Consider the following 27,936-nt stretch of genomic DNA (forward strand, 5'->3'; position numbering starts at 1 on the left):
AAGTGGTGAATCGGCCGCACTGTTCTCCAAACTGCGAAGCTTCTCCATCGGCAGTGGCCCGAATTCGCCACAGCGCGTAGTCTCGAACTTACGCGGTTATCTAACGCATCGCCTCAGTAATATCACACCGAGCGATACAGGTGAGTCCTAGCCTCTGCCGTAAAGTGCACAGCGAAAAATTGCGTTATATACAAACATATATGTATATAATATATGTATCTGCGTACATACATAAAAGTGTTAATTATTTGCTTCGTGGTCTGCGCTGCGTATGAAGTCATATCTTCGGCGTTTGGCACGAATGCATTTAATTCCATAGTGATCGTTACAAATAGTCCTGATTGCAGCGCTAATTGAAAATTATATATCCCTACATTTTAATGTGTGTGCCTGTACTCACCTACCTTTGTATGTGTGTATGGCAATACGAATGCCCGTATATGTGCTGCGTAGCAGTGGTGGTAGTACTCGTATAAAAATGTCTCTACCTGTGCGGAATACACAAAAAATCATCGTTGAATTTGTGTTTCGGCAACACAACTAAAGCTTGATTATGCAATCTCAAATTTGAAAATAGTATCTGAGATTTTTTTTAATTTGAAAAGTTGCTATTTCATTTGGAAAACTGTAAGCCAAATGGGTTGGAATTTTTTTTCAAATTTATAAAAATTAAATCTGAGAACGACTGTTCGTAAAAGGATTACGTAATTCATACAACTTGATAATTGCTTCTTTCTACCTTTTTTGAATACAATTTTGCTGAAAATATCCGAAATTTGTATATACCAGTTAGCAAAGTATTAAGTAATAATTTGAAAAAAAATTTAGCTTTCATGAAAAATTTCGACTAATCAAGATACGTATTTATATTGTGTCGCATAAATTTAAAAAATGTTGCAATTTTTATATTAATTTTGCGGATGCCTATTCTAAATATAGATTTTGATATTTATATAAGAATGTTAATATTACTTCCGATATACATTGTGAAAAAAGTGCAATATTCATTTTGCCGCCTTCAAAGTAATCCCCACCAAATGTAATTTACTTATGCCAACGATTTTTCAAATCCTCGAAAAACTTTTCATAACCACTTTTTTTCCTCTATCAACTGAAAACGGGTTTCACGGAGCGGCAATTTCAGTTTCGGAAACAAGAAAAAATCACACGGAGCCAAATCTGGTGAATACGATAGCTGATCGATGGTATTCATTGCATTTTCACACACAAAAGCCACAATACGACCCAAAAGAACTCCTTATCGACCGTCTGCTCTCCGAAATAAGTTCATTACGCAACAAACCATGAAATGAAAGAATGAGCATTACCTTGATTTTTGAGCGATTTTTCGTGGTTTTTTTGGTTCGGCTCTTTTTCCCCCTCCATTCCGATTATTGTTGACTTGTTTGTTTGTCAAACTCATAAACCCATGTTTCATCGGCAGTTATATGCTCTCTATGAAAGTAGGACCCCAAAGAAGCCTGTTCACAGTACTCTTTTTGGAAAAAATTCAGCTTTATCGGAACGAGTCGAGTATATACGTAACACGTTTCATACCCAAAATATCCACCAAGATTATTCGAACGGACTCGTGATAGATGTCGAATAGAATGGTCGAAGGAAAAAATTTGTTTTAAGTTTGAAATTTTGTTTACATATTAAAAGTAACCAAGCTTGAGTTAGAACAGAAACTTTTTGGATTTTGCAGATATGCGCTTATTTTGTGTACTTTTAAGGCTTTGTTCATATATGCCTACATTTGTTAAATAATTTTTAAGAAACTCAAGTTAGAGTTGTACTTAGAATTTAAACCAATATCTATATTATATACAATATGTAATACGGAACTTCTTGATATTAAAAGTTGTAGCACTGCGTTAATAAATATTCGGAAAAGAATTCATTATGAAAATTAGGTACTTTGTACTACTTTTGAAAAATTTCGTTCACAATTAATTTCTTTATATTTCTTAGAGTATTTTGTTGGAAATTTATTGTTATTGTTTCAAAAGAAGCAGTAAAGAAGAATGGTTATCTTTTTTTGAATGTTATACATTTTTAAAAACATTTTATGTATTTTCTCATATAAATTGCTCTGGAATATAGTCAGTAAGGTTACAACTTCAACTTTTGAGGGCTACATATCGTTACCTAATAATAAAAAAAATCGAAATTGAGTTCTTTATTGCTTACGATTCACTACATCATATTACATATATGTATGTATGCATGTAGCATAAAATTTTAGTTTCCTCTGTCAGATATAGCCAATGTATAACCATTTTACAACTAAAACTCAATTTTTTTCAATTGAGGGCTTTCTATTATATCATTTTTCTTTCTTTTTATAAACTTATGAAAAGTGATGTTACGTTATTTTGCATTTTAGGTGACGATATAGTCAATTTTTTTGGGATGCTGACTCAAAAGTTTATACCAACTGTGCAATAAAGGCTCTTTATGTTTTTATTGTCACAAATCAAAATTATGAATTATACAAACTGTGAATAGTTCCACTTTCATCGTGGTTTCATCATATGGTAAAAGCAAAAATGTGCTTAAAGCTTTCGATGACTTGGATTATCGATAAAATAGATCAAAGAGTTTAAAAAAATCCTAAATTTCTCTAAACATCAACTCATATATTTTAAGCAGTTATAATCAGCTAGATTAAGTCAGTTTTCTGCAACTCTTACTTAGTACTAGGCTAATAGAATAATTGCTAGGGACCTTTTAAGGACAAATAAATATTTATTATTTGGAACATTTTTTTTTAATATTTTCTCATTTCAACAAATTATTATTTTTTGCGTCCAAATTTCCCCTGATTATTTTTATTTACCTATCGATTAGATAGCTTAGCAAGCACGCCCGACTAGGAAAGCATTTTTAAATACAAAAAATAAAAGTAAAAATCGCGTTCATATTTGTATATCGAAACAAATATGCAAGAAAAAATCTTAAAATAAATATATGTATGCCAATATCTCAAGACTTCCACATAAAAATATCGATGATTCACACCTTCATCTTGAAACTGCGAATGACGCACCGACAAAGTTTGATGCTCATTATATACAGTTGACGCCGCCAAAAAGTACCACAAATTGGCTTCCACATTTAACTTCTACCAAAAAAAAAAAGTTTACATTTAACTGACTGAAACTAAGCTTAATTGGTTTCTTATCAAAATTCAGCATTCAAGGTGTAGGCCACACATTAACAACAACCAGATATGATAAGAAGACAATTTAAAAACTCCATTATAAACAGGAAGTGATACAAATTTACAAACAAAGAGATAAAAAGAATAAAAAATGATAAAAAATTTACCAAAAAATGTTGGCACCACACACTTGTGCGCCCATGTACATAAGGTGTATAGAAGTGTATGACCGACTAAAAGAACCAACGTCGATGTTAAGGTGTGGCGTCTATTCTTGTCCGTACAGATGTGAACAAGCGCTTCAATACTACACTTGTTAGTATATATGTACATTTATAAGTTCATTTATTGTGATAATGTCAACAGTTTCTATCAAGGTCACTTCCGAAACGATCTGCAGCTATACTTTTATTATATTTCGATGAAGCCTTTAGCGCAAAATTTTTTCAAGAGTCTTAAGTGACACAAACTACTTGACATCTAAATGCTGAAGAGTCGGTTGGCGCATTGTGACAAGGGCTCAAATTGACCATTTCAGCACTTTTGCTATCATTGTAGTAAGATTTGAAAATAATACTTAGAATATATGCATCTATTTTTATTTGACAATCACGCGACAATTTTTATAAAAACGCTAAACCCAGAGCGATACAATCAAATTTAATTGACTTCCACCAAAATAACAATATGACCTCAACATTAAGGTGTCTATTTAAAGCCCTAATTATTTGGCATTTCTCCGTGGTAATAACGTAAATGCTCGTTTATCAATCTTCCAAATGACATTATGTGGCTTCAGATTTAATTACTTCTCACCATTGGCGTATAGTTTCGTTGTCATAGACTTTGAGGGTGAGTAACTCGATTAACCGTAAGAATTTACATGACGGGGGAAACAATAGGCGGTTTGTTGGAATTAATTAATTTGAAAATTGGAAGATTTCGTTGATGACTTATTACGTCGCCGCCTGTATTTACGCACGTGTCGTTATCTTCAAAATTGCTTAAAATAAGTATGCGAATGGGTTTTGTTTAGCAAGTAGGAAGTATGACTAACTGTATTCTAGAAAATTTGCAAATATTGAAGTGTAGAATTTGGAGTTTTAGTGTCATCAAGTTTTTCTTTTTTGTAGAACAAAGCAAATGAAGAAAAGCGAAATGTGATTAGAGATAGTGAGAAGAAATTTAATGTATGTAAATAAATCAACAATTACAACTCATAATATGTATGAGTACATATTATGTACCACTTTTTAATAAACACCTGTATATTTCGTCAATATGTCTGAAAGCCGAATCTTTGCTACTTAATTTATTATATTCAAATTTCATTAAAGCAGGAGTATTTATAACTTTTTCGTCCACTAACCGAACTATCGCAACGCACGTATAACCATACTTAGCGATAGCCAAGCGTCACTTAAAGTCTCCTTCTATAAGATCAAATCGCTATTGGTGCTGAATAGCCTAGCGGACCGTAACCATGTGCACCTCATCTGTGTGCCCGGTGACAAAGGTATAGCCGGGAACGAACTGGATGATGAGGGCACGCTCTCTGGCCACTACAACCTAAAGAAGCATTTGCACAACATGGGCGTAGGGAGCCTGAAATACTGGAACCCCTGCTAATTGACACACACAGCAGTCTGCAGACGTAGGTTTAAGGCTCTTGAATTCATGTTTCCAAATAGGTATACATCGCTTCGCTAGCACCCAGTACAATATTGGACTTTATCAATAAGCTGGTGTTAGGCGAGTCGTTGTGATTCAGGAGAGGGCTCAACAGACCTAAGGTCGCAGTTCGAAACTCCTGAAAATTTGAAAATCTTATATAGTATATGAGGTCAAAGGGAAGTATTGACCCAATTCAAATCATTATTAATACACAATTTTGTATGTGAAGAAGGCGTAGTTACATATATTTCGGTGGGCTTGGAAATGTAAACTATTACTCCAATTTTGACACTGGCTCTTATACAGCTGTCTATTACTGCGGTCCTCTGTGCTAAATTACCATACAGTTTTGTCTTAATTTAGTGATTAGTTATGGCACTTTATAGGTTTTCATTACGCTCATCTACAAACTCTGACTTACCTTTTTACAAAGGAACATGTGTACCAAATTTCATTAGATATCTTTAGCATATTCAACCATAGAATTAGATCGATCGTAACTCTAAGATCCTCTCTTGTATACGTCAGACCTAAGAGTTCAAGACCACAAGTAAATTTGAAGGTGGACTTTTAAACAAACAATTTGCATACAAATGTAGTATGAGTATGTTATGTAATGAACTAATATTACCAAATATGTAATTATATTTTGATATGTACATACAGTTGACCTGCAGATACATATGTATTTCACTTGATTGTTTGTAGGAATATAAATTCCCACAAAACCATTAGGCCCACAAGGCCTCCTAGGCCTTAACAACTCAATTTTGTTCAAAATGACAAAGGCAATAAATATAAATTTCACTACCACATAAATTAACAACAACAGCAAACAACAATCAGGGCGAACACACGACCGTTACGTACGGCGTGAAGAACAGCATCAACATTAGCATTACCAGCACTCGTACAAGTAGCTGGCTGGGCTTAGCGCAACCCCCCAACAGCAAAATTTAGCCATTTATGCGTCTCCGTGTTGGTATGTGTGTTTGTATGTATGTATGTACATATATAGTAGTGTGCCGAAATGGATAAACCAACTGGCACATTACCAGCGTTATTTGCTTGTAGGCATTCGGTGTTTGTGATGCTTGATGTGTTCATAGCGGTTTCACGTCAAAACAAAAGGGGCATAAACACCAATATGGATGTGGAAGAGTGTGCAGGGGAAGGGGTCCACAAAATTTACGCACTTTTCTTGCAAGAAGCTGGTTGATAATGTTATCCTGAGGAAATTTGTTTCCTTCCTTGCGGCATGACAGGCGTAGCGGGCTGTCCGAAGACACACGCGTACACACCCAAGTATACATCATGTGCGTATGTATGTCTGCATGTAGATGTGCGCAATCAGTGGGGTTGTTTTCGGATTTCGCTTAGTATTTTATTTTTTCTCAACGTGGCCGCACATTTGGACAACATCAGCGTAACAGCAAAAAGCATTTGCACCATTTCGTGTTAATGGTTCTGATGATTGGCAACAAAACGCGAAGGAAAGCGCTTATGAGTTCCGCAAGTTTCTTTTAATATGAAATATATTTATATGATATCTACATATGTATGTATGATATGTATGAGTGATTCGCATTTTCTCATCACGACCGGATACTAAACCAGTTGCCGGAAGTCGATTTGTGGGTTAGGCACAATAAGACATACATAATACTAGCGTTGTGAGTAATTTTCGAGAAATACTGTTAGTTATAAATTCCTAATACCTGTCCTAATCTTAAATGTGAAGCAACGTAACATCCTTAAATTCGAGTTTGTAGTTTTATTGATTACATCATCTTACATATCGTCACCTAAAATGCAAAAACAACGTAACATCACTTTTCATAAGTTTACATGCAAAGGAATATCGATATAATAGAAACCACTCATATTGAAAAAATTGAGTTTTGGTTATAAAATGGTTATATATTGGTAATGCATTGGTTATATATTGGTTATGTATTAGTTATATATTGGTTATATCTGACATTGGAAGCTGAAAATTTTATGTTACATATATGTAATATGTTTTGGTGAATCGTAAGCAATCAAAATTTTTTGATGATACCTTATTTTGCATTTTGGTTGACTTTAGATATCGATCCTTAGATATCCATCAGATATAACCAAATTATACCAAATCAAGGCATATTTTAAAATGAGGATTTTCTATTTTGTATCGTTATATCACTTTTCTGTAAATTTATGAAGACCGTTGTTACGTTATTTTATATTTTAGTTGACGATTTTACATAGCTTATGAAAAAAAGTGAAAAAATTTCCGACTGAAAATTATTGTATTCCTAGGAATTCTATATATTATGTATTAAGTGTTTAATGTTTTGTGTATCTATGTATCTAGTTTTATTTTTGATTTTTCTTTTTAACTCCCAGTGGTGTTTGTATAGTAATGCTAACAATGCTCATTTAATTACACCCTTAGGAGGAAGGGGTAGTTTGGGTCAAAGGCATTAATTTTGATTTATAAACTTTAGTCAATTTGCATGTAAATTTCCCTTAAAATTACCCTAGAGAACTGCTTGTTATAGCAAGAAGCTGCAATTTATTCTTTCTCTCTCTTTCTCGTTAAAATTTTTTTAATAAACTTCATCAGAATGTAGATTTATTCTGAAATCTAAATTAACCTATATTTGACGTGAATTTCACCATTCGTTATGAGCATGTTATTCAAATGTCCGAGTAACATTGAAGGTACATTATAAGAAAATTGCAATCTACAAGACTTCAAACTAATTTTGTACAATCTTAATGACACAGTGACTACAGCAGATTGTGTCTACAGAACTGTTCGAGAACTTTGATAAACATTTTGGTAGTTCTGGAACGCAGCTGCGTTGAACATTCATGTAACCGATCTATTTATACAGAAACTAGTTAACTTAAAATTTCCAGGTTCCATTTTTTTCATATAGCGCAATATGGTATAACAATATTTTTGTCCGGGTTAACATTCCAAACCATTGAACCCTTTTTATTGTTACACTATTTTTAGTGTGATCCAACTTAAGAGATTACATGAGTTTACGGGTTTCAAGAAATCGAATTATTTATTTGTTTTATTAAAATCTACAATTCTTCCTAAAGGTTGTCCGAAATTTTCAATTTGTTCCGAGTAATAGTCTCGGAGATACAGCCTTGAGAACTTGTGCGCTCGGTGCGAGCTAGCCGCCGTCTTTAATTGCGTTTTTCTCAAAACTTGAAGTCGGTTGGCAAGATTTCTCGAGAAGCGCTCTTCAGAAATTTGACACAGATCTTTGAGATACAACTCTTAAAGATTTGGATGAAGAATTTTTTTCGATTATAATTATTTAAAAAAAGATTTCGGAAATTAAAATTTCTTTGTAAAAATGTCTGCCAATAATCGAGTTTTCGGTTTTTTTTCTTGTTCCAATTTCTAAGTTAAGGGTTTAAGTAAAATACGTATTTTTCACTTTAAATTAATGAAATTCGAAATCATGCTTTTGAATATATATTTTTATAAAATGAATTGTTTCATTATTTTTTCACAGCAACGCGTGGCCGGAACCTCAGTATATATAGCGGAAAATGCCATAGATTATCATGTTTCAAAAGTAATACATATGTTTAAACGGGTGGAAATATTGTAAATGCCAAACACCTTTCAATACAGCAGTTCTTCTACCCGTTGTCACTTTACATTTCCTTGAATTCTCAATTAAGTGCTTCTGTTCCTCCTGGGAATAAATTTAATGTATTTTTATTTTCGCTACAATTTTATGTCATTTTAGACAAAACAGGAAGCAACTTGGAAACACAACAAATACATGCAACTGATTACACATACACATGTGCATACATATATACAATATAAATGTGATGTTGTTAGATTATTGAAAGCATAAAAAACTCGTAGCTTCCAATGTGACGTTCTTTGGGTGGAAGGTAATGGATTTTCATTCTGAATTCCCCAAGGACATAGCGTGTGCTTGAGTAGCTGAGTAGGTTGTTATTTTTACGGTGAGTTCTTCTGCAATAACTTATTAGCTTGCTGTCAAGGCTTCTTCTACGGCAAAGACTTGAGAATCCCAAGAAAACCTGCTCGTTTACACGCACGCACGTAAGACAATTACATACATGCATATATGTTTGTATGTTTATATGAATGTATTTGCATGAATTTATTTTTGTACAATGTCGTACGTGTTGATTTTGGGATTTGATAGTGACAGCCGTCGTAATGCATCACATTTCAAGGATGCATGTGTATTTCGCATATAAATCAATAAAATTCACAAAGAGCGAGAACTCAAGGCATTAAATTACAATGTCACGCTAGGTGCGATAAGATTCATTTTCTGCCTTGATACAAGTACATATATACAAGCATATACATATTTTGTGGTAGTTACATAACAACATGCGTGCTTAACCAATGCTAACATGGTGTTATATGTATTTGCTTACAAAATAGTTATACATAATTTTTCCTTGTCAAGTTGGAAAAGTTTAGCACATATTAAAGAACAATGTAACCTGCTTCTAACAAATGATTAAGTATTTTATATTGGTTCTCAAAAGTTTTCACCGGGAGAGGGTAAAAAAAAAAACAAGAAAAACGTTAACTTCGGTTGCACCGAAGCTGGTATAAAAAGTTAAATTTAGTTATACTGAATATATACGCTGGACTTTCTCTAATAAATTATTTTTAGATTTTAAACAACAATTTGTATGACAGCTTTATCTAAAAGTACACCGAACTGACCATTTTTTTCTGATATTGTACCACAGCTTTGACAAATATTTAATGCCAAATTTTGCGAAAATATGTTGCCAAGAAAACACCTTTCCCATAAAAGGACCTGGCAGCTATATGCTCTCGCAGTCCGATATGAATACTTTTCTCTGGATTGAAGTGTTCATGAAGATATCTCGTCAAATAAAAAGGGTTTCCGTACAACGACTTGATTTTGAGCGACCAGTTTGTGTGGCAGATATATTCTCCAGTGATCCTACAATAATATTGGCGAATCTGACAAATAAATATAATCTTGGCGTGAAAATGAGGTGAAATAGATTTCAAATCTATATCTTAAGAAGTGTGAGTCTTGTTCGCGTATATTTAGAGAGACACACAGATGTTACAAACTGATTATAGCCATTTTAGGGTATAAAGTTATATAAAATCTCTCCACATATCAGACAATATTGATCAAATGACCTTTTGTTGGCACTTCAAAACTATAATCTTATATTTTTATCGCTTCATCGTTCGGGAGGTTTTTACCTAACACTATGCTAACAGATAAATTAAAAAGTCCACGGCCTATCATAGTAAAACACATTTCTTTTTGATAAATTCGAATTTTTTTATTCAACGTAGTTCCCTTCAAAGATAATACACTGGTTATGGCGACCATCCATATATACCATTTTTGCATTACGATTTGTGCTTTGCTTCAAAAAAGGTCTCAATGGCGGCGATCACCTTTTCATTGGACGAAAATTTCTTCCCAGCGAGCATTCTTATGAGATCTGAGTACAGAAAATAGTTTCTGGGAGCCAAATCTGTATAATTCGGTGACTGTGAACTCAATTCGAAATCCAATTCATGGATTTTTGCCATCGTTTCAATGACTCTTGACACGGTGCATTGGAAACATCACTTTCTTCTTCTTCAAATGCAGTTTTTTACGATGATTTCTTCTTTCAAACGGTCGAAAAGCGCTATTGCTGGTTCTTCCTTTTTCAAGGTAGTCAATAAAAATTATTCTATATATGTGCTTTACAAAATGCAGACGCTATAACCTTGTCAGCCGACTGTTGCGTATTTTCAAGCGTTGGAGCGGGTTTATCGTGTTCAGTTCACTTAGATAACTGCCGAGAAGACTTTAGAGTGAAATAATGGAACGAAAAACTCGAGTTTATGTTAGTTATCTATTTTCTTTAACGAGTCTGAGTAGAGTAATACTAGATATCAACCAAGTTTGGTTGATGCGCTTCTTAAGAAATGTTGAGAGTATATTTTAGAATAGACTTTCGAGCCGTAATTTTCCCCCTAATTCCCAATTCTAGTTAAAGTAGGTAAATGGGTATGGGTGAATGTAGTTAAGGGGCTATATGGGTTTATGGGTTTCAAAAAAATCTATTTGATTTTATTGTCTTAGATTAAATTTAATTCTACAACACCTCTAGAATATTGTCCTAAATTTTAAAGTTGATCCGAGTAATAATTTTCGAGATACAGCCTTGAGAACTTGCGCGCTCGTGGCTAGTCAGGCTAAATGCGCGGTCTTTAAACGCGTTTTTCTCGAAACTTTATTATTGATATCGGTTGGCAATATTTCTCGAGAACTACTCAACCGATTTTAATACCATTTTACACAGGTCTTTGAAATAGAATTCTTAAAGGCTTGGACGTAGGATTTTTTTCGAGCATAACAATTTGAAAAAAAAATGTCGCGAAGTTTTCGCAGCAATTTTCATTTTCTTGTATAATTGTCTGCCAAAAATCCAATATTCAGTTTTTTTCCTTCGTTCAAGTTCTATGTTAAGGTTTTCTTTAAAACATGTAATGTTTTTTCGATTTAGATGATCCTGTAAGGAGTTATCCTGCCATCGCAGGGGTCCCCTTGAATGACGTCGCAATAATCGAGTTTAATATTTTTTTCTAAAAATTGCGAAATTTCGTTGTTAATAGCGTATGTTTGTAATAATAAAAGATTCTAATAAAATATTTCATTTCTTATATGAGAAAAATATTGTTGAAAAAATGCTGTGAAATAATTGATTCTGATAGGAAAATTTTCTTGCCAACTGTTAGAGCTTGTTAACTTCAAAAATAAGATTTCCTCAATTCGTCAAAACGCATCAGTAGACACGTCTCAAGTCTGATTCGTCAAAGGAAGCTCATTCAAACACATAATATAATAAATTATTTTTCTAACTCTCTTGAATATTTTAGGGCACTCAGTATTGCACATTATTCATACTATGAATATTTTTCATTTCACACACCAAAACTCTCGTAAAGTACCACACCATTATCGAACAACCATGTATAACTATTAACCATTAGTGTTCTAAATGATTCGGAACAAATCGAACAGCCATTCAATGTGGGTGTAATGAGCCATACATATAGTGTTGTAGAGATTATCATAATTGCACAAATTCCATAGTTATTCTCGTGTGGCAAGTGCTGCAAGTGTTGCAAATAGCAAATGCTTAACTAATCCTTTTAGCATTTTTTTCTGTTTCCATATAAAACTCCGCTTATAGTAAATAGTGGGCAATGCAGTAGCATCCCCTAACGAAATACCTTCGAATTTGCTATTTCCAATTGTGCATTCAAGCGTGTTGAGCAACACCCTTCAACGAATGTACGCCACCCGCCAACCACCGCTTGGTAGCTCATTAGCGTAGGCGTGCATAATGCCCCCTTAACCTTGAATCTTTCATACTTTTTTTTTGTTTTTTGAAATATTTCTTCACAATTATATACAAGTGTACGTGTGTACGTGTAGGTTTGTGTTTGTTCGTCAAACCACTTTACAATATTCTTTGGTATGTTTCCTTCGAGTGCATCCCCCTTAACGAGCACAGTTATTACAGTCACATCCCTTTCACTTGGCCGCCTGCTCTTTACTTGTATTCAAGTTTAATTTTTTTCTTGCTTCATTTTGTTTTGTTGGTGTTGTTTTCTCTTTGTATTCTATTTTTGCACGCTTAATTTTTCAATGCCTTTTCCGTAGCCTCCACAGGCACTTGACAATGTCGAGCATATTCACAACGGTATTTATTTACAACGGCACAAATTTCCGTTCATTCCGCATTGTGTTCGTATTTCACAATTGGGAGCATAGGTTAAGCTTTATTTATAGCCGGTATGCTTAGTACTTCAACAAGTTGTGGCTCAAATGCAGCTATGTATTTATTGTTGTTCGTATTGTACCTCAGAAATGCTAGTGTATTACTCATATTGGTACAACATATTTGTATATGTATATAGTATGTACGAGTATTCAACGAATTACCCTTAAGCATTGGTTAAGCTATTTTTGACTTTGGCTTAACAAGCTTTTTAATTACAAAGTAGAATCTCAAAGCCTCCGTTGTTGCAATAGTTGTGGATGTGTGCACTACCCGGCAGGAAAATTCAAACACAACTATCCAAGTCCAGCTTGCTTTTTGAAAGCGTAACCGGCCAACGGTTTGCATCGAACGGAAAATGCTTCATTAGTACTTTTTTGCCACGTTTGATATAAACAACCGTCTAATTCTTTTTTGCCCTATTGAAGATCTTTATGTTGACTTTGAATGGGGTGATGAGCTATATGCTACAGTGATCCGAATTGAACACATTCTTCGGAAAATGTAACATTTATCTTGTAAACTGAAGGACTAATTTGCATATATACAAGAAAGCGGACAGACATACCGACGTAATTAACCCAACTCAGCCCGTCAGGCTGATCATTTATATTATACACATACAAATATATATAAAGGGCCTCTGACATTTCCTTCCTTGTGTTACCGACTTCCTGACAAACTTAATATCACTATAAACAAAAAATAGTAAGACTGCGGTGCATTATCGTAGTGAAAAAAACAAGAGTTGTCAGTCCATAACTCCGGCTTCTTTTCACGAATAGCTTCGCGCAAACGATTCGTTTCACTCAAATGAGTAATTGTTGACAGTTTGACCGGTCAGAAGGAATTAGGAGTGCAGCACAACACTATAATTGAAGAATGCTGTCAACATAGCCATGATTTTTGATTTGCTTTCGGCTTCGGTTCATCTTTGCCACAATATTCGGCCAATTGATCGTCTGCTTCTGGGTCATAAGCATAGATCCAAGACTCATGGGCATAATTTGTTTCATGATAATCTGGTGTCAGAAAGCATAGTGTCACAGACAGATCGTGGTTTCACTTCTCTAAGGCCCGAATGATCTTTTAAAATGCTTTTTACTAATCCTTCTTAATTTCTGACTTATAATCGTCTATTCTCAAGCACCAATTCTTTTATTTTATTGACGTGTTGATTATCAGTTGACGTTGCTGGTCGTCCGGACGTGGTTCTGTTCTCGATCCTATTTGAATAATTTGTACCAACCAAAAACACTTGTTCGCGGCAAACAGTTATCACCGTAAACCTTCTCCAATATTCTAAACCTCAAGAAATTTGATACCGCCTCAAGAAAATATATCAAGAAAAAATATTGCGAGGATTGGGTTTTTGCGCGAAATTTAAATTAAAAAGTCTTACTATTTTTTGCTCACAATGGTATACCGATTTCAGTATATAGAAACCTATATTTTGTGACGCATTTTTGTTCCAAAAATAGTTTACCCTAAACCCAAAATAGCCTGCATTATGTATAATTATTACGAATAATCCTCCAAAAAGTTTATTTATTTATGTTTATTTATCTTCGAATATAAATATTTTTAGTAAGTACCTCCAAAAATATGTTATTACCGGCTATTAAATTTGTTTATATTTGAGGTTAGAACAAAGAATAAGTCCGGTTCAGTGTTCACATAGCCTAAAATCATCAAAACTTGAATCATTAAAAAAATATTCCAGTATTCAGTGACCTCTTCGATCTGTAGGTACTTGTAGTAGATATATGTGACCTGGTATACGAAAAGGGAGCTAACGTGCGAAAACTAGTTGAATTCTATCACGTGAAAAAGCATCTCATCTTCCATCCGAATCAACTATAAAGTAAATATTGATTTTTTGACACCTAAGCCCCCTTTCCGTAGACCAGGTCACATATAGGAAATACTTTGTATATGAAACAATTTCTTCGGCTATTGCTGGCCATCATTTTTCCAACAGGGTATGAGTTTCTGGCCACCAGCTGGTCATTTAATGGTGTTAAATTTACTGTTCTATGTTTTATTGCATTTAGTCTTTGTATTTGACTTTCAAGTGCAATTCAAAGCAGACGATTACACGCGCCAATACGGTGAAAGTGGGTTAACTTAATTGACAATTTAGTGCTTAGTGGGAGATTAGCCACGTGTGTTGGCTTACAAAGAAGCGTTCTCACCTTTAGTTTCTACTACTTTATTGATTTTCTTATTTGTTTTAAAATTTTAGGTGAGGAAAGACTGTATTTTTTAAATAAATGTAATTAATATTTTACTACCTCTGTCATAAAGAAAACCAATATAACACGAAAACCAAACTCCTAAAACTCTGCTCATTGACAATTATTGATCGATTCGACCTCAACATGAACAACTGCTTGAACGGGAGAAAAAATTGCACAAAATCGGAAAAATTCAAAGCACATCTTCAAATGTGCTAAAAAAAAAGCTTTCTAACGCAATAAAAGACAAAATTTTTTTTTTGCTGTGCTGTAACAATATCTAACAAAAATTCGACAAATCAAATTTTTCTCAAATGATTATACAATAAAAGTGAACCTTTATTTGGACGCTGACAGACTATGTTACGGTAAAACAAATTCAATTACGTAATTCTATCGTTTCGTATTTCAAATGTTATTGCAAATACTTCGAGCTTCGTGCACTTGACCAACAACACTCACGCTTCACGTTGCCACTTGACATTTTCGCAAGCTACGCAACAACGTACGAGTGTGGAAAGCAGAGAGCACTTGATTGCAAAAATATTGTAAGCTCGAATAGATAAACACTGAAAATACAAAACACCTGAGTACGTTGAAAAGATTTGAACCAAATAACAAGTCGAAATCCGGCAGCTGGGCCCAAGTGAGCGAAACTTGAAGCCGAAATGCTTCAAAGGCATAAAATGTAAAAGTAAGCGAAATGCAAAGCACACACAGTGATATACCATTATACGAGTATAAAAGTGAAGGACGCGAATGTCAATGTTGACGCTTAGATCAACGAGCAAATGGTAGACAAATAAAGAAGTAGACAGTATCCAAAAGACAAGTGCGCCAACTTGTACGAACAGATGCGAGCACGAGCAGATATTTGCACAACATTTGAGTTGAGTAGAAATTTCAAGTGCTAGCGAATGGGGGCTTGTTTGTGCAAACATTTATTTGTATGTGTGCTAGTTCATGTGAACTATATTTACTTAGTTATACATGCAATTACTTTGGCAACAAGCGCACAGAGCAAACTTTCTTTCATTAGTCAATGTGTGCGTTGAAAAACGAGACTTTACTTTCAAGATTAAATTATTTTATTGGTTTTATGATTGAAAATATTTCTTTTATTATATCAAATATATAGGAATGCTTGTGAAGGGCGAATCAAACTGGTATAATGACATACCATAATCAAGATAATAAAATTTTGTACGAACTTAAGGAAATATGTATGCATGCCCCTTAGACATTAAATGGAATCTCATAACTGATATGACTAAGCAAATAATTTACCTTAATAGTTCCAAGCGTCAAGATTTGTAAATAAGTATTTGCCGAATGTTCATACCGTGAACAGTAGGAAAATATTGGCACCATCTTGAGCCCATATACCGGGCTTGGTTTTAAATAATTAAATTCTTCTACTATTTCAAGACGTCTAATAACCATTTTTTATTTATTAGTGGCTACAGTTAGTCAGTGTACAATATGTGCGAAGCTTGTAGCGTTGCCTTGGACAAGATCAATTATCAAGATACAATTATGAACTATACCCTACACCGAAGGTAACTTCAAACTAAATGATGAATTAATTCAGTATTTAACTCCGAAATTGTGGGCATAACAAAAGGTTCCAAGAGCCTTCTGCTCTAACGAGCAAATAAGTCTCACTATGGTAGGTTTCTTAAGCTGGCAATAACTACACTCTCATAAAGTAAGTCGGTTAATATCATAGGTGTATCGGCCATATAAGAATAGAAGGGAATGAAAAGGCAGACGAGTTGGCCCACTCCGGGGTCATACAGCTACATTAAGTATGGTTTGAAGCAATGGACGCCTGAGAAACACGTCAGGTCTTGCAACAAAAGCAACACAGGCCATATCACAAAGTTACTTTGGGGTGGTGTTGATGGTGGAGAGACCACAAAGCTACTACTTCTAAAGAAAAAGGAGCTTCGTTATTTCCTAGGAGTCATCAAAAGGTATTTACCCATAAGATCCCACCTTCAGAAAATGGGAAACGTTTATTCGATTGAATACAAAGCATTCACAAAGTATGATGAGACGCTGGAATATTATATATGCGAATACCCCGTTTTCAACCAGATGAAATAGGACATATTCCACGGTTTCCAATGCTCAAACTTTAGAGACATTGGCTAGCTGGGATGGAAAACAATCAGGGTTTTTACCAAATCCACTGAGTTTATATATAAGACTTGCTTTCCACGCCTAACGATGGCCTAAGTGTGGCCGCCTGTGATATGGGGCTCACGCGCTTTTTTTTTCAACCAACAATTCCACATTTTTTACCAAAATATATCGATTGTTCATTGAAAATTATAAATCATCTTAACTGTTGCTTATCCAGTTGATAATATTGCTAACTTACCAGTGTACGAGTATTATGAAGACTTACTCCTATTAATTCTAAGTAAACTCCCTAAATCATATATGTATGTATATTTCGATATTTCGATTATACGTATACCAAAGTTATTTGTCCAAACAATATATTTTGTTCACAAGTATAATGTTCAGATTTCGAAGAATTGATCCTCAAAAGCGATCCACCAATAATTTCCAACTGAAGCCGAATACAAGCAAACATTTCATTCAATTTTGGGAATATCAGGCAATGAGTTTGCATAATTTCCAAGATGAGAAAACTTCTCGCCATGTAAAAATAATCCACTTACCTATTTATAACTTATATCCCTTAATACTAAAGTAATAAAAAATTCCATAAGGAAAATAAATTAAGCTATTACTTGTTTATTGTTGTATTTCTTATGTACATACATATATATACTCGTACTTATCTCTCCTGTTAAAGCAAAAAAAAATCACTCATACGACATGTGGACCCTTAACTTAATATTATAATATAATATTCCTCACAAAAAGTTAGTTTTTTTGACAAATCGAATTGAAAATTTAGTGGATATATCTCTTTAATAAGTTTTCTCCGTACAGAGGGATGAACATACATACATACATATATGTATATTTTCACATATACGAATATTTTTGGATTGAATCCATTTCATAATGCTGAAAGAAATGTGTAAAACAAAACCACGCATGCTTTTCCCCAGCACTATAAGAAAGACTTTCAGACAGAAGGAGTGCTGTAATACAATATTTTATATATACATACGTATATTATTTTACTATACTCGTATATCAACACGCTCGCACACCTTGGCGTAACAGTTTTTGTCGAATTTTTGTTAAAGAAAGGTGCGGCACAGCCGCGCTGTGAGAACTTTTGCAGCAGACACATCGCACGCCTTGGGGTAAGCCTCTTTCTCTTGTGCACCCACCACTTACAAGACTACTATGCTGCCTTCTCTGACATTTACTATGCTTCCGTACTCCTTCGCGCTGTAGGAAGGAAGCGAAAAATTACGTTTGAAGAAAAGGAAAATGCGAGTACTTGTTCTTGGCGCTACGCCGCAAATTTTATTTCCTCGCAAAGTTATAGCTTCAGCACAATTTCGTTGACGTGCACATCTTAAAACGAATCGCATGTTGGTTTGTATGCTTGTTTATATTACTGATGTTCAATTGTATGTTCTCATTGTCAGTATTGCGCTGCACGCAACGAAAGTTTTCGCAAGCGTTTGTTTGTTTGGCTTGTCCGTAGTTTTTTCTACAACAAAGTTGCTTGCTTCTTATTATGCGGCAAACATCTGATCCGTTTGCTTTATATTTGCTTTGACGCTAATGTAAAAGTTGAAAACGGAATTGTACCTTGTCTACTATAATATTTTGGTACAAGTTTGTCAAAGGTACGACATAAAGAAAAAGTAAACTAGTTTATTATTTACTCTGCGGCAAAATCAAACTTTTGTTGCCCGCACATCATTTTTCTCCATCCACCTCGCTACAATATTGTCCTTAATTCTAAATAAACATTAGTTGCTATTTGAGGTATAAGACCCCGTACTTTCAAACAGTCAAAGAAAAAATTAATTTGTTTTCGACTTCAACTCCCAAACCATAAAAAGAATGCTTTATGAAACGATAAGATACGTTAACTTCGGCTGCACAGAATCCTTAGGAATCTTTTGCAATCCCTCGGAAAAAAGATTCGCTCGATGACTCCTTATAAGATCATCAGGAATGAAAAACACATTATTCAGTTAAAACCTTAACTTAGAATTTGGACGGAGGGAGAAAAACTGAAAATTGGATTTTTGGCAGATATTTTTACAAAAAAAAATAAAAATTTCAGTGAAAATTTCGAGACATTTTTTTTTGAAATAGTTATAATCGAAAAATATCATTCGTCCAAGTTTTAAGGAATGGTACCGCAAAAACCTGTGTAAAATGTCATGAAGATCAGTTGAGTAGTTTTCGAGAAATCTTACCAACCGACTTCAAAAACACAGTTTCGAGAAAACTGCGTTTAAAGACGGTGCACTTGTCTAGCTAGCTTCTAATATTTCGATAGCTGATTCCTTCAAAAATAACACACAACAATTTCAAATCGATTTCTCAAATATTATTTGAGTTACAGCCATTTTTTCTCCAAACATAATTTTTTGAATTTTCTGCAGTGATAACTCGGAGACAAATAATGCCATCATCACGAAATTTGTCTGCTATTCTGTATATAATTCTATATGCGATGACCTATCGATTTGTCATCTGATCAAATATCGAAGTTTGGCAGGTCAAAAACGACCAAAATTTGAGATAAAATTCAACTTTCAATCGGAGGACATTGTACGGGGAATATTATTTCTTCTAGTTTAAGAAGAATTTTCAATTTTTCGGTTTCATTCTCGGAGAAGGTCGGAATCACTGCAGAAGTGGAACATCTTTTTTAAGAGCCGTCGAAGATCTCATCTAAATTCGAACAATTTTTCGAATGGAAAAGTCAATTTTGAAAAAAAGTTGGTGGAACAGCACAATAATCCGGATTTTTTGGAAAAATAATGTTTTTTTTTGGATTTTGAGCGACAACTTTGCATTTTTTTTTGCTGTTCATGGGATCAGAGTCCCATATTTTTGAACACTGATTCTTATGTAAAATTTAACGAGGAATCGAATGGAAAAGTCAATTTTGAAAAAAGTTGGGGGGAAAAGCACAAAAAACCGGGTTTTTGGGAAAAAAAATGTTTTTTTTGGATTTTGAAATTTTTTTTGGATTTTGAAAATATTTTTATCACGGGTACAAAACCATGTCGCCAATTGATGGAATGGCCCATATACTTGTTCCTTATCAAAATTCCAACAAATTTTATGAATAAAGCTGAAAATGTGAAAATAATTGTTACTTTATATTATATGAAACTGACATTTGCTTTGAATGTCTAACATACTCGTATATTCATCAAAAACCACCATAAGCGAAAAAAAATTATCCTCATTTTAACTCACTTATTCTCCTTCAAAATTGCACATTAAAGGACTATAAATATTAATCTAAAACTTAGACCATTTCTATGTGTTCACCTCGCACACACATCTGACTCCACCCTAAGGATACCACCACAAATCGATATAATCACCTCCGGCCGCTAAGCAGGAAGTTGCCAATGCTATTACAATTTCGTTTGTAGCACTTCCATTGTTGCCTTCAAGGACCTCTGCGCAATTATATAATATATTCTACTTTCAATTATTTTTTACGCTCGCACACATAAATTGTTATGGAAATAAACACATACACACATACACAAACTTGTACAATATTTTCATACGAAAACCTTATTATATCTTCGAACAATCCATACAATTCTCAGGCACGTGATCTGAAAGGTACTCCAACGTCGTGTCATGAAAAGGTAGGTGGTGGCACAGTATTTACGAACGAAAGCGCAAGCAACCACCGTTAAAGTATAAATAAAATAAATTGTATGTGCTGTCTGTGTGCATAAGTAGATTTGAGCGAATTTTAGATCGACCGTAGCTGGCGCGTATTTATGAACACTTCAAAAGGTGATTTAAGCATTGCAAGTGTAATTATTATTATTGCGTTTGCTCTTAATTTCAAAACAACAAAGAGATATTCAACAAGTAAGGAAGAGCTAAGTTCGGATATAACCGGAAATGTAATACTCCTGCAGCTTGCAAGGATTAAATTTTATTAAGAAAGCTCACATGTTGGCTGATAAAGTCACCCGAAAAACCGAATATCTTTATAAGTATTACGTATAAGGGGACGTATATAAGACTAAAGGAAGTATTGACTTGATTCTACGCATTTGTAGCACCCAAACATACTGCTATGAGGAAGAATTTTCTCTGAAATTCAATTATATATCCCACACATTTACCTATAGCACTGGGTCCCCTTTTCAGCACCTATGAGCTAGACAGGATTTTTAGTCATAGAGTGGAATATCTCAAAAACACTATTCATATAAGGTTTTATTTCGCTTTCTGATTTGTTTCTTGAAAGAGTCATTAGAAATTACTGTGAAAGAATCAAAATGGAAATTTCGTTATATGGCGAATAGGCGTGGTTGTAGTCATTATATCAATATTAGTTCTCGCATAATTCCATAGAGATGCCTCTGGAAGTTTGTTGAGTTTTCTAGTTAGGAGCTCCAGCAAGGATCTTTCCCACCAATCATGGAGATAATATATACTGATTCTACCGAAAACTTATTGCCGATTGATTTCTATTTCACAACACTATTTTTTATTTCTTATACAAAGTAAATTTGTATCGATTTTTTTCTGCGCTCAACTGTAAAACACTGGGCTTGCATTAATACATAACCGAAAAGCGAATTCGTATACAACTAACAAAGTGAATAAAATAGCGGAAGCATGAAATTTACTTTCTCGACACACCTGCTAAGTTTCTCAACCAACTTGCCGAATAGTGAGCATAAACTCACCCCACTCTGCTGGCTGTGCCCCCCACAAGCAATTCAACATCAAAGATCTGTGTTCGTGAAATGTAATCCTCACACAAGCGTTGAAATTAGGGCTGAATACAACAGCGCGCACATACAGCCGAAGCGTATTTATTTATTTATTTTTTCTCATTGAGTGCATTTGTGCGTTTCTACCTTTCTAGCCACCTCTTCGCTCCACCGCACTCTTCACATACACTTTAAAGCCCAAGGGCTTTTGGCTGGCTGCTATGAATGCTAGAACTTCTACTGAGCTTTTGCGAGTCCTTGCTCCATCCATAGCTACGCACTCTCATCTATATTTATATATAATTATTTACTCAAACGCTTTTCTTTCAGCGGCGTGTTAGCGTATTCAAGTGCATTTGGCCCGGCTCGGCCTTTTACCTACTATCTTTTTCATGCTATTGTTTATGTATTCATTTTGTTGTTAGCATATCCGGCTATATCCCTCTCTTACGCCATTCATTATCCTGAGGCATTTTAGCATTTTCCGCATTTTCTTTTTACAAATTGTTTCAGTGGCTTGTTGTTATTATTACCAACATTTCCATGTTTCCATGTTCTGAAAACGTTAGTGCAGGGCTTAGATAAATTGTTCCACTAGGATTCACGGTTGGCTAGGCACTCGTTTGCCACATTTTGCAGCAGCACTAGTTTATTTAGTGTACAACCGGAGACTATAATGCGGCGCAATTAAAACGAAAATTAAGCTCCATTATAGTAGAATTTCTATGTTGGCGAATGATGGAGTACAAAATTGCTACTCGCTGAGTTTTAAGGGAAAGCATGGAAATAGGCAAGGTTGTTAAGTATCCAAACTTCTTTAGTAGCTGTAAATAAAGCCGTCCCTTTCTTTCGTTCATGACGTCACGAACTAATGTTAAAGCCGCTTCAAAAATTAAAAATGTTCAAATTGTCGTAATCACAATTTCAATAATGTGCGTTATATGTTTATAAACAGATTTTTTTTACAAATTGTGTTGACGTCAACCTACTGTCTCCGAGAGTATAATAAAAACTCGTCCTTCTTTATAGAAGAGTTTTTCTGCAGAAATACAGAAGATCGAACTCTTTCGTCGAAACTTGCTAACTCCGAATATAATAAATAAGCGATCAACCTATGTTTCTTCTTCTTCATTGGAGCAGACACCGCTTACGAGGTTATAGCGATCCATTCGCTGAACAAAGCTAATGTGGTCGTATATCTCGTACAGCTCACCGTTCCATTGCCTGCGATATGCGCTGTGGCCAACGCGCAAAGGACCATAAATCTTTCGCAGAACCTTTCTCTCGAAAACTCATAACATTGACTCATAAGATGTTGTCATCGTTCATGCCTTTGCATGGAACAGGACGGGGATGATGAGTGACTTGTAGAATTTGGTCTTTGTTCATCGAGAAGGGACTTTACTTCTCGCAGTTGCTTTTCAACCTCTTTGACGAACTTTTAGTATTACTCATCGTCAGTTTAGGATGGTAAAAATATATCTACTTACACATATACCCAGGGATTTGTAATATGTAAATGTTGATCAAATAGTGCCAATAATATGTCAGCTTTAATCATTATTTGTGTACGGAGGAACTCTCTCTAGTTTTCAAACGATAAGCGGTACTTTACCATAAAATTACTTACGTAATGAACTAAGTTTTTAATAACATTATGCAAATAAATTTCTAATTTGTTTTATCCAAAATTGACCTTCACACATCATTGACAGGTGTTTCGAATTTTCGGCAATGCATTCCTTTAATTCGAGAGATGATAGGTTCGGTTTAACATTAACTTTTTAAAGAAACAAGTTCTGTCAAAGATGTAGCTGGTTCTCAATGTTGCCACTTGTGGTTTTTCGTTTTCAAGAATTATTATTTCGATAGTTATCGAGTATGAAAAGTGCTTTACTTGTTCTTTCTTCTGAATGAAAGCAACACAATGTGCTTCCCTGCCTATCTCTGTGCTACTACTGACTCAACGAATTTTCTTTGCAGTCTGATTAATTTAAAATTTCTACTTGAATTGTTATTATTTATTACAATATATTAATATTATATATGGGATAACGTTGTCTTAAGGGAGATCTTACAACATCCGTCTATTCAGTATAATCTGTGGCTACAAATCTGTCATACTATACTAAGTGTATACCATGCCAGGCAAGAGATCTTGGGTGTCTAAGTTCCACTAACAACTATTGAGGAATAGCTGACGAATACGCTTATTTATAAAATACTGGTGTTATGTGCACCTGCCCAACGACTGCTCTGTATTGTTGTGAGAAATGCGGTTTGTCTTGGCTTTGATGTTATCAGGACTTGGTAAGAACAGGGTAACAATCGCTCAAAAGCAGAGTGTCGTTGAAGAAAATCTGCTGATTTCACTCTTTCCTAGAGGCGACATTACCAAGAGGATAAAAGGGTTCAAAATTTGACTTCACAGATCCTTTACTAAGTTTTTTGCTAACGTGAGAAGGCACAATAGATCACAGATCGCAATGCATTCAATCTATCTCTATCTTTCTACCTATGTAAGGTTATCCTCTCAGCCAACGAACAAACAACTAGAATCGAAAGTACTTTGGTATTAAGAAGTATAATAGAGAAAGATTATTTGAAACCATTTTCCTAAAAAAAATTGTATTTGTTTATATAATCAATCAAAATATTAACCATAACATCCGAGGAAAAGTTTAAACTTTTATAGTGAAATAACAAAAACCATAAGTTATAAAGTAAAAGTTATATTTCCCAAATTATTTATATAATACTTTATGAATTTTCACCAATTTCGCCAGTTGTTATATAATTATATAATTATAATTAATTATATAATTATAATTACTCATATTTAAACCCAATTTCATCAGTGTCGGAAATCCAAGCGTAGCGAGTAGTTTGTATAACTTTTATGATTGAAATGTGTGTCACTAGTGGAATGAAGAATATACCCATTTAAGAATATAACAAACAATTTTCAATAAACTTTGTAACAATGTTGTTGTAACACATATGGACTGCGCAACATTTCAACGCATTTCAGCACCATTTACGTGTAATTAAATTTAGCAATTTGTAGAACGCCAACTCAATTAACTAATTTGTCATTTTGTTTGCAAAATTTATAATCAGAAACATTGAAAGCCAAATAAATTAATTCCAATACAAACGGATAAAGAAACGCATGCAAATGGACGTCCTTTCACTTCACAGAAACAACATTTCAATCATAAAATTCTAAGCTAGTCGTTGTTTTGGAACCCAGACATTTTGAATGTAACGAAAACTTTTCAGAAAGCGAAACACTTTGAAAGCACTTTCCACTAAGAAAGCCAAAATAAATATATAAATAAATTGAAAAAAGAAATTGAAGAAGAAATCCAAATAAAACTCTTGAGTTTAAAGCAATAAAGCAAAAGCAAATGAAAAGTACTTGACATTGAAATCTAATGGAAATCTTGTTTCTGTGTCGTTAAAGGTTGTCCAGACGGTTGCCAACGATCCTACTAAAATGCAAAAATATGCTATACAACAAGTGTAGAGTGGAGAGGGAAAAGCTAATGTACGACAAGCCACAAGCAGCGGCCACAAAACCGAAGTTTAACGAAAGCAACGCTAAGCCAACACACACACATACTCACACACACCACTAAGGAAACGAACACAATGTGCCTGTTAGTAACAACAACAAGAACAAGTAAAACAACAACAAAATTTAGTAAAATCACAAGCAGCGGAGAAGACCGACTAATGTAAAAGTTTTACATTCCAAACCAACTCGAGTTGAGCAGTAAACCCACAAAAGTTGTGAAACACACAAAAAAGGTGAAATGCAACAAAAATGAGATTAAAAGTTCCGAAACTTACTGAAAACGTTTGGACTAATTATAAGACAACAACAAAGTACAGCATAGCGTTCAAAAAAGGATAGTAAGAACGAAAGGGAGTCTAGCCAGAGCTAAAGACACAACAAAACATTAAAGTGCGCACCTGAGAGCTACGCCATATTAAGTACAAAACTTCAGCAATTCAGCAATAAATAGCGTCTTTAAACATTTAACGTAAGTCTACCAATATGGCTGGTTCATTTCAAATACCGTTGCTCAATCTCGAGCTGCGCGAGGTCAAAGAAATCGTTTGGGAGAAAATTCAAGAGCCCGTCAACCAACGTCGTCTCATCTTAGTAATAGTCTCGATAGCGCTGCTTTTGGACAACATGTTGTACATGGTAATCGTACCCATTATACCGGATTATTTGCGTGAGATCGGTAGCTTCGATGATGACACACCAACGCCGCCGCCATTGCGTGATAATCGCACCGGTCTAATTATACCAGTGCATCACGACCATCATGGTCAAGACTCTGCCACCGGCATACTATTCGCATCGAAGGCCATTGTACAATTGATGGTGAACCCCTTCTCGGGTGGTCTCATCGATCGCATTGGCTACGACTTACCCATGATGATCGGTTTGACCATTATGTTCTTCTCAACAGCGATGTTCGCTTGCGGCCGCAGTTACAGTTTACTCTTCTTCGCGCGTTCGCTACAAGGTGCGGGTTCGGCTTTTGCCGACACATCGGGCTTGGCCATGATAGCGGATCGCTTTACCGAGGAGAATGAACGTTCGCAAGCATTGGGTATTGCTTTGGCATTCATCAGTTTCGGTTGCTTGGTAGCGCCACCGTTCGGTGGTGCACTCTATCAGTTCGCCGGCAAGGAAGTGCCCTTTCTCATTTTGGCGTTAGTATGTCTCTTGGATGGCCTTATGCTATTGCTGGTCATGAAACCAGTTAAAGATCAAATAAGACAAAGCAAAGAGGTGCAACAACAAACGATTCCTATATGGCGCTTGCTAATGGATCCATACATTGCGGTCTGTGCCGGTGCGTTGACCATGTCGAATGTGGCGTTGGCTTTCCTAGAACCCACCATATCGCTGTGGATGGAAGATAACCTAACAACAGAGAATTGGAAAATCGGTATGGTGTGGTTGCCCGCCTTCTTTCCACATGTGCTGGGTGTCGTCATCACTGTGAAAATGGCGAAAAAGTATCCACATCATCAATGGCTGATGGCCGCCGTCGGCTTGGCGCTCGAGGGTTTCTCCTGCTTCATAATACCGTTCTCCAGCTCCTACCAAATGCTTATGTTACCCATTTGTATTATTTGCTTTGGCATCGCGCTCATCGACACCGCGCTCCTACCAACGCTGGGCTACCTGGTGGACGTGCGCTATGTATCCGTGTACGGCAGCATCTATGCTATAGCCGATATTTCATATTCGATCGCTTACGCTGTCGGTCCCATCATTGCGGGCGGCGTAGTAGAGGCGATCGGTTTTACAGCGCTGAACTTCATCATTGCCTTCTCCAATCTGCTGTACGTGCCCGTGCTACGCAAGTTACGCAACATCTACGATTTCAAACCGTTCGAAAATGAAGCCAACATACTTATGCAAGATCCACCGAACAAAGAATATCAAACCTATGTAATGCACGATCAGAAGCCTATCGATGGTGATTTCAAAAATCATCTCGAGTACGGTCAACAATATCAGCAGGAGCAGGAATCCAATGTGGACGATACAAACTATGAGTACCAACAACAAGATGGCGGCTACCAGCAAACTGGCGGAGGTGGCGGCGGCGGTTATCAGCAAAATCAGGGTTATCAACAGCAATATCAGCCTGGCTATCAGGAGCAGGGTGGTAATTATCAGCAGCAGGAAACGCGACATCTTCCACAACAACGCGTCGCAAATCCGTTCCAGCATCAACAGCAGCAGCAGCAACAACAACAGCAAATGAACGATGGCGGCGGCGGGAGTAGAGGCCCTGCTGGTCCAGCGAATCCATTTAGACAAGGATTTTAAAATGTTGTCTTACACAAAGTTAGCGGTAATCTATGTTTGTTTTTATATCTTTGATCGCATAGTTTACGTGTTTCGTTGATTTTACAATAACATAATATGTACTTTGTTGTTGTGGCTAATAATAATACTAATACTTACATATATAACATATATATATCTATACACATAGGTGAAAAAAATTAAACGAAAAAAAAACCAACAAAAACAAAAACGAGCATATATTTAGTAGAGCAAGTGGAGTGTACACTATAACCGCATGACTAGGCA

At 35.2% G+C, this 27,936-nt stretch overlaps 2 protein-coding genes across 2 annotated transcripts in view; both read left to right on the top strand.

Moving 5' to 3' along the window:
- LOC109579271 (vesicular acetylcholine transporter) lies at nucleotides 1-27,812 on the top strand. Its single transcript, XM_019988926.3, has 2 exons — nucleotides 1-140; nucleotides 25,270-27,812. The coding sequence occupies exon 2, from the start codon at nucleotides 25,867-25,869 to the stop codon at nucleotides 27,667-27,669; it is 1,803 nt and encodes a 600-aa protein (XP_019844485.1). The 5' UTR covers nucleotides 1-140; nucleotides 25,270-25,866; the 3' UTR covers nucleotides 27,670-27,812.
- The window catches only part of LOC105222102 (choline O-acetyltransferase), a 79,030-nt gene continuing 51,099 nt past the window's right edge, over nucleotides 6-27,936 (top strand). The window contains exon 1 of the mRNA XM_029548633.2: nucleotides 6-140. The gene's annotated coding sequence lies outside the window, so the exon portion shown is untranslated. The remainder of the gene's footprint in view (nucleotides 141-27,936) is intronic.

This window comes from Bactrocera dorsalis, chromosome 2 (genome assembly GCF_023373825.1).
Source record: "Bactrocera dorsalis isolate Fly_Bdor chromosome 2, ASM2337382v1, whole genome shotgun sequence".
Taxonomy (NCBI): domain Eukaryota; kingdom Metazoa; phylum Arthropoda; class Insecta; order Diptera; family Tephritidae; genus Bactrocera; species Bactrocera dorsalis.

Coding starts and splice junctions, on each gene's coding strand:
- LOC109579271 (XM_019988926.3), top strand. CDS start 25,867: ATGGCTGGTTCATTTCAAATACCGTTGCTCAATCTCGAGCTGCGCGAG.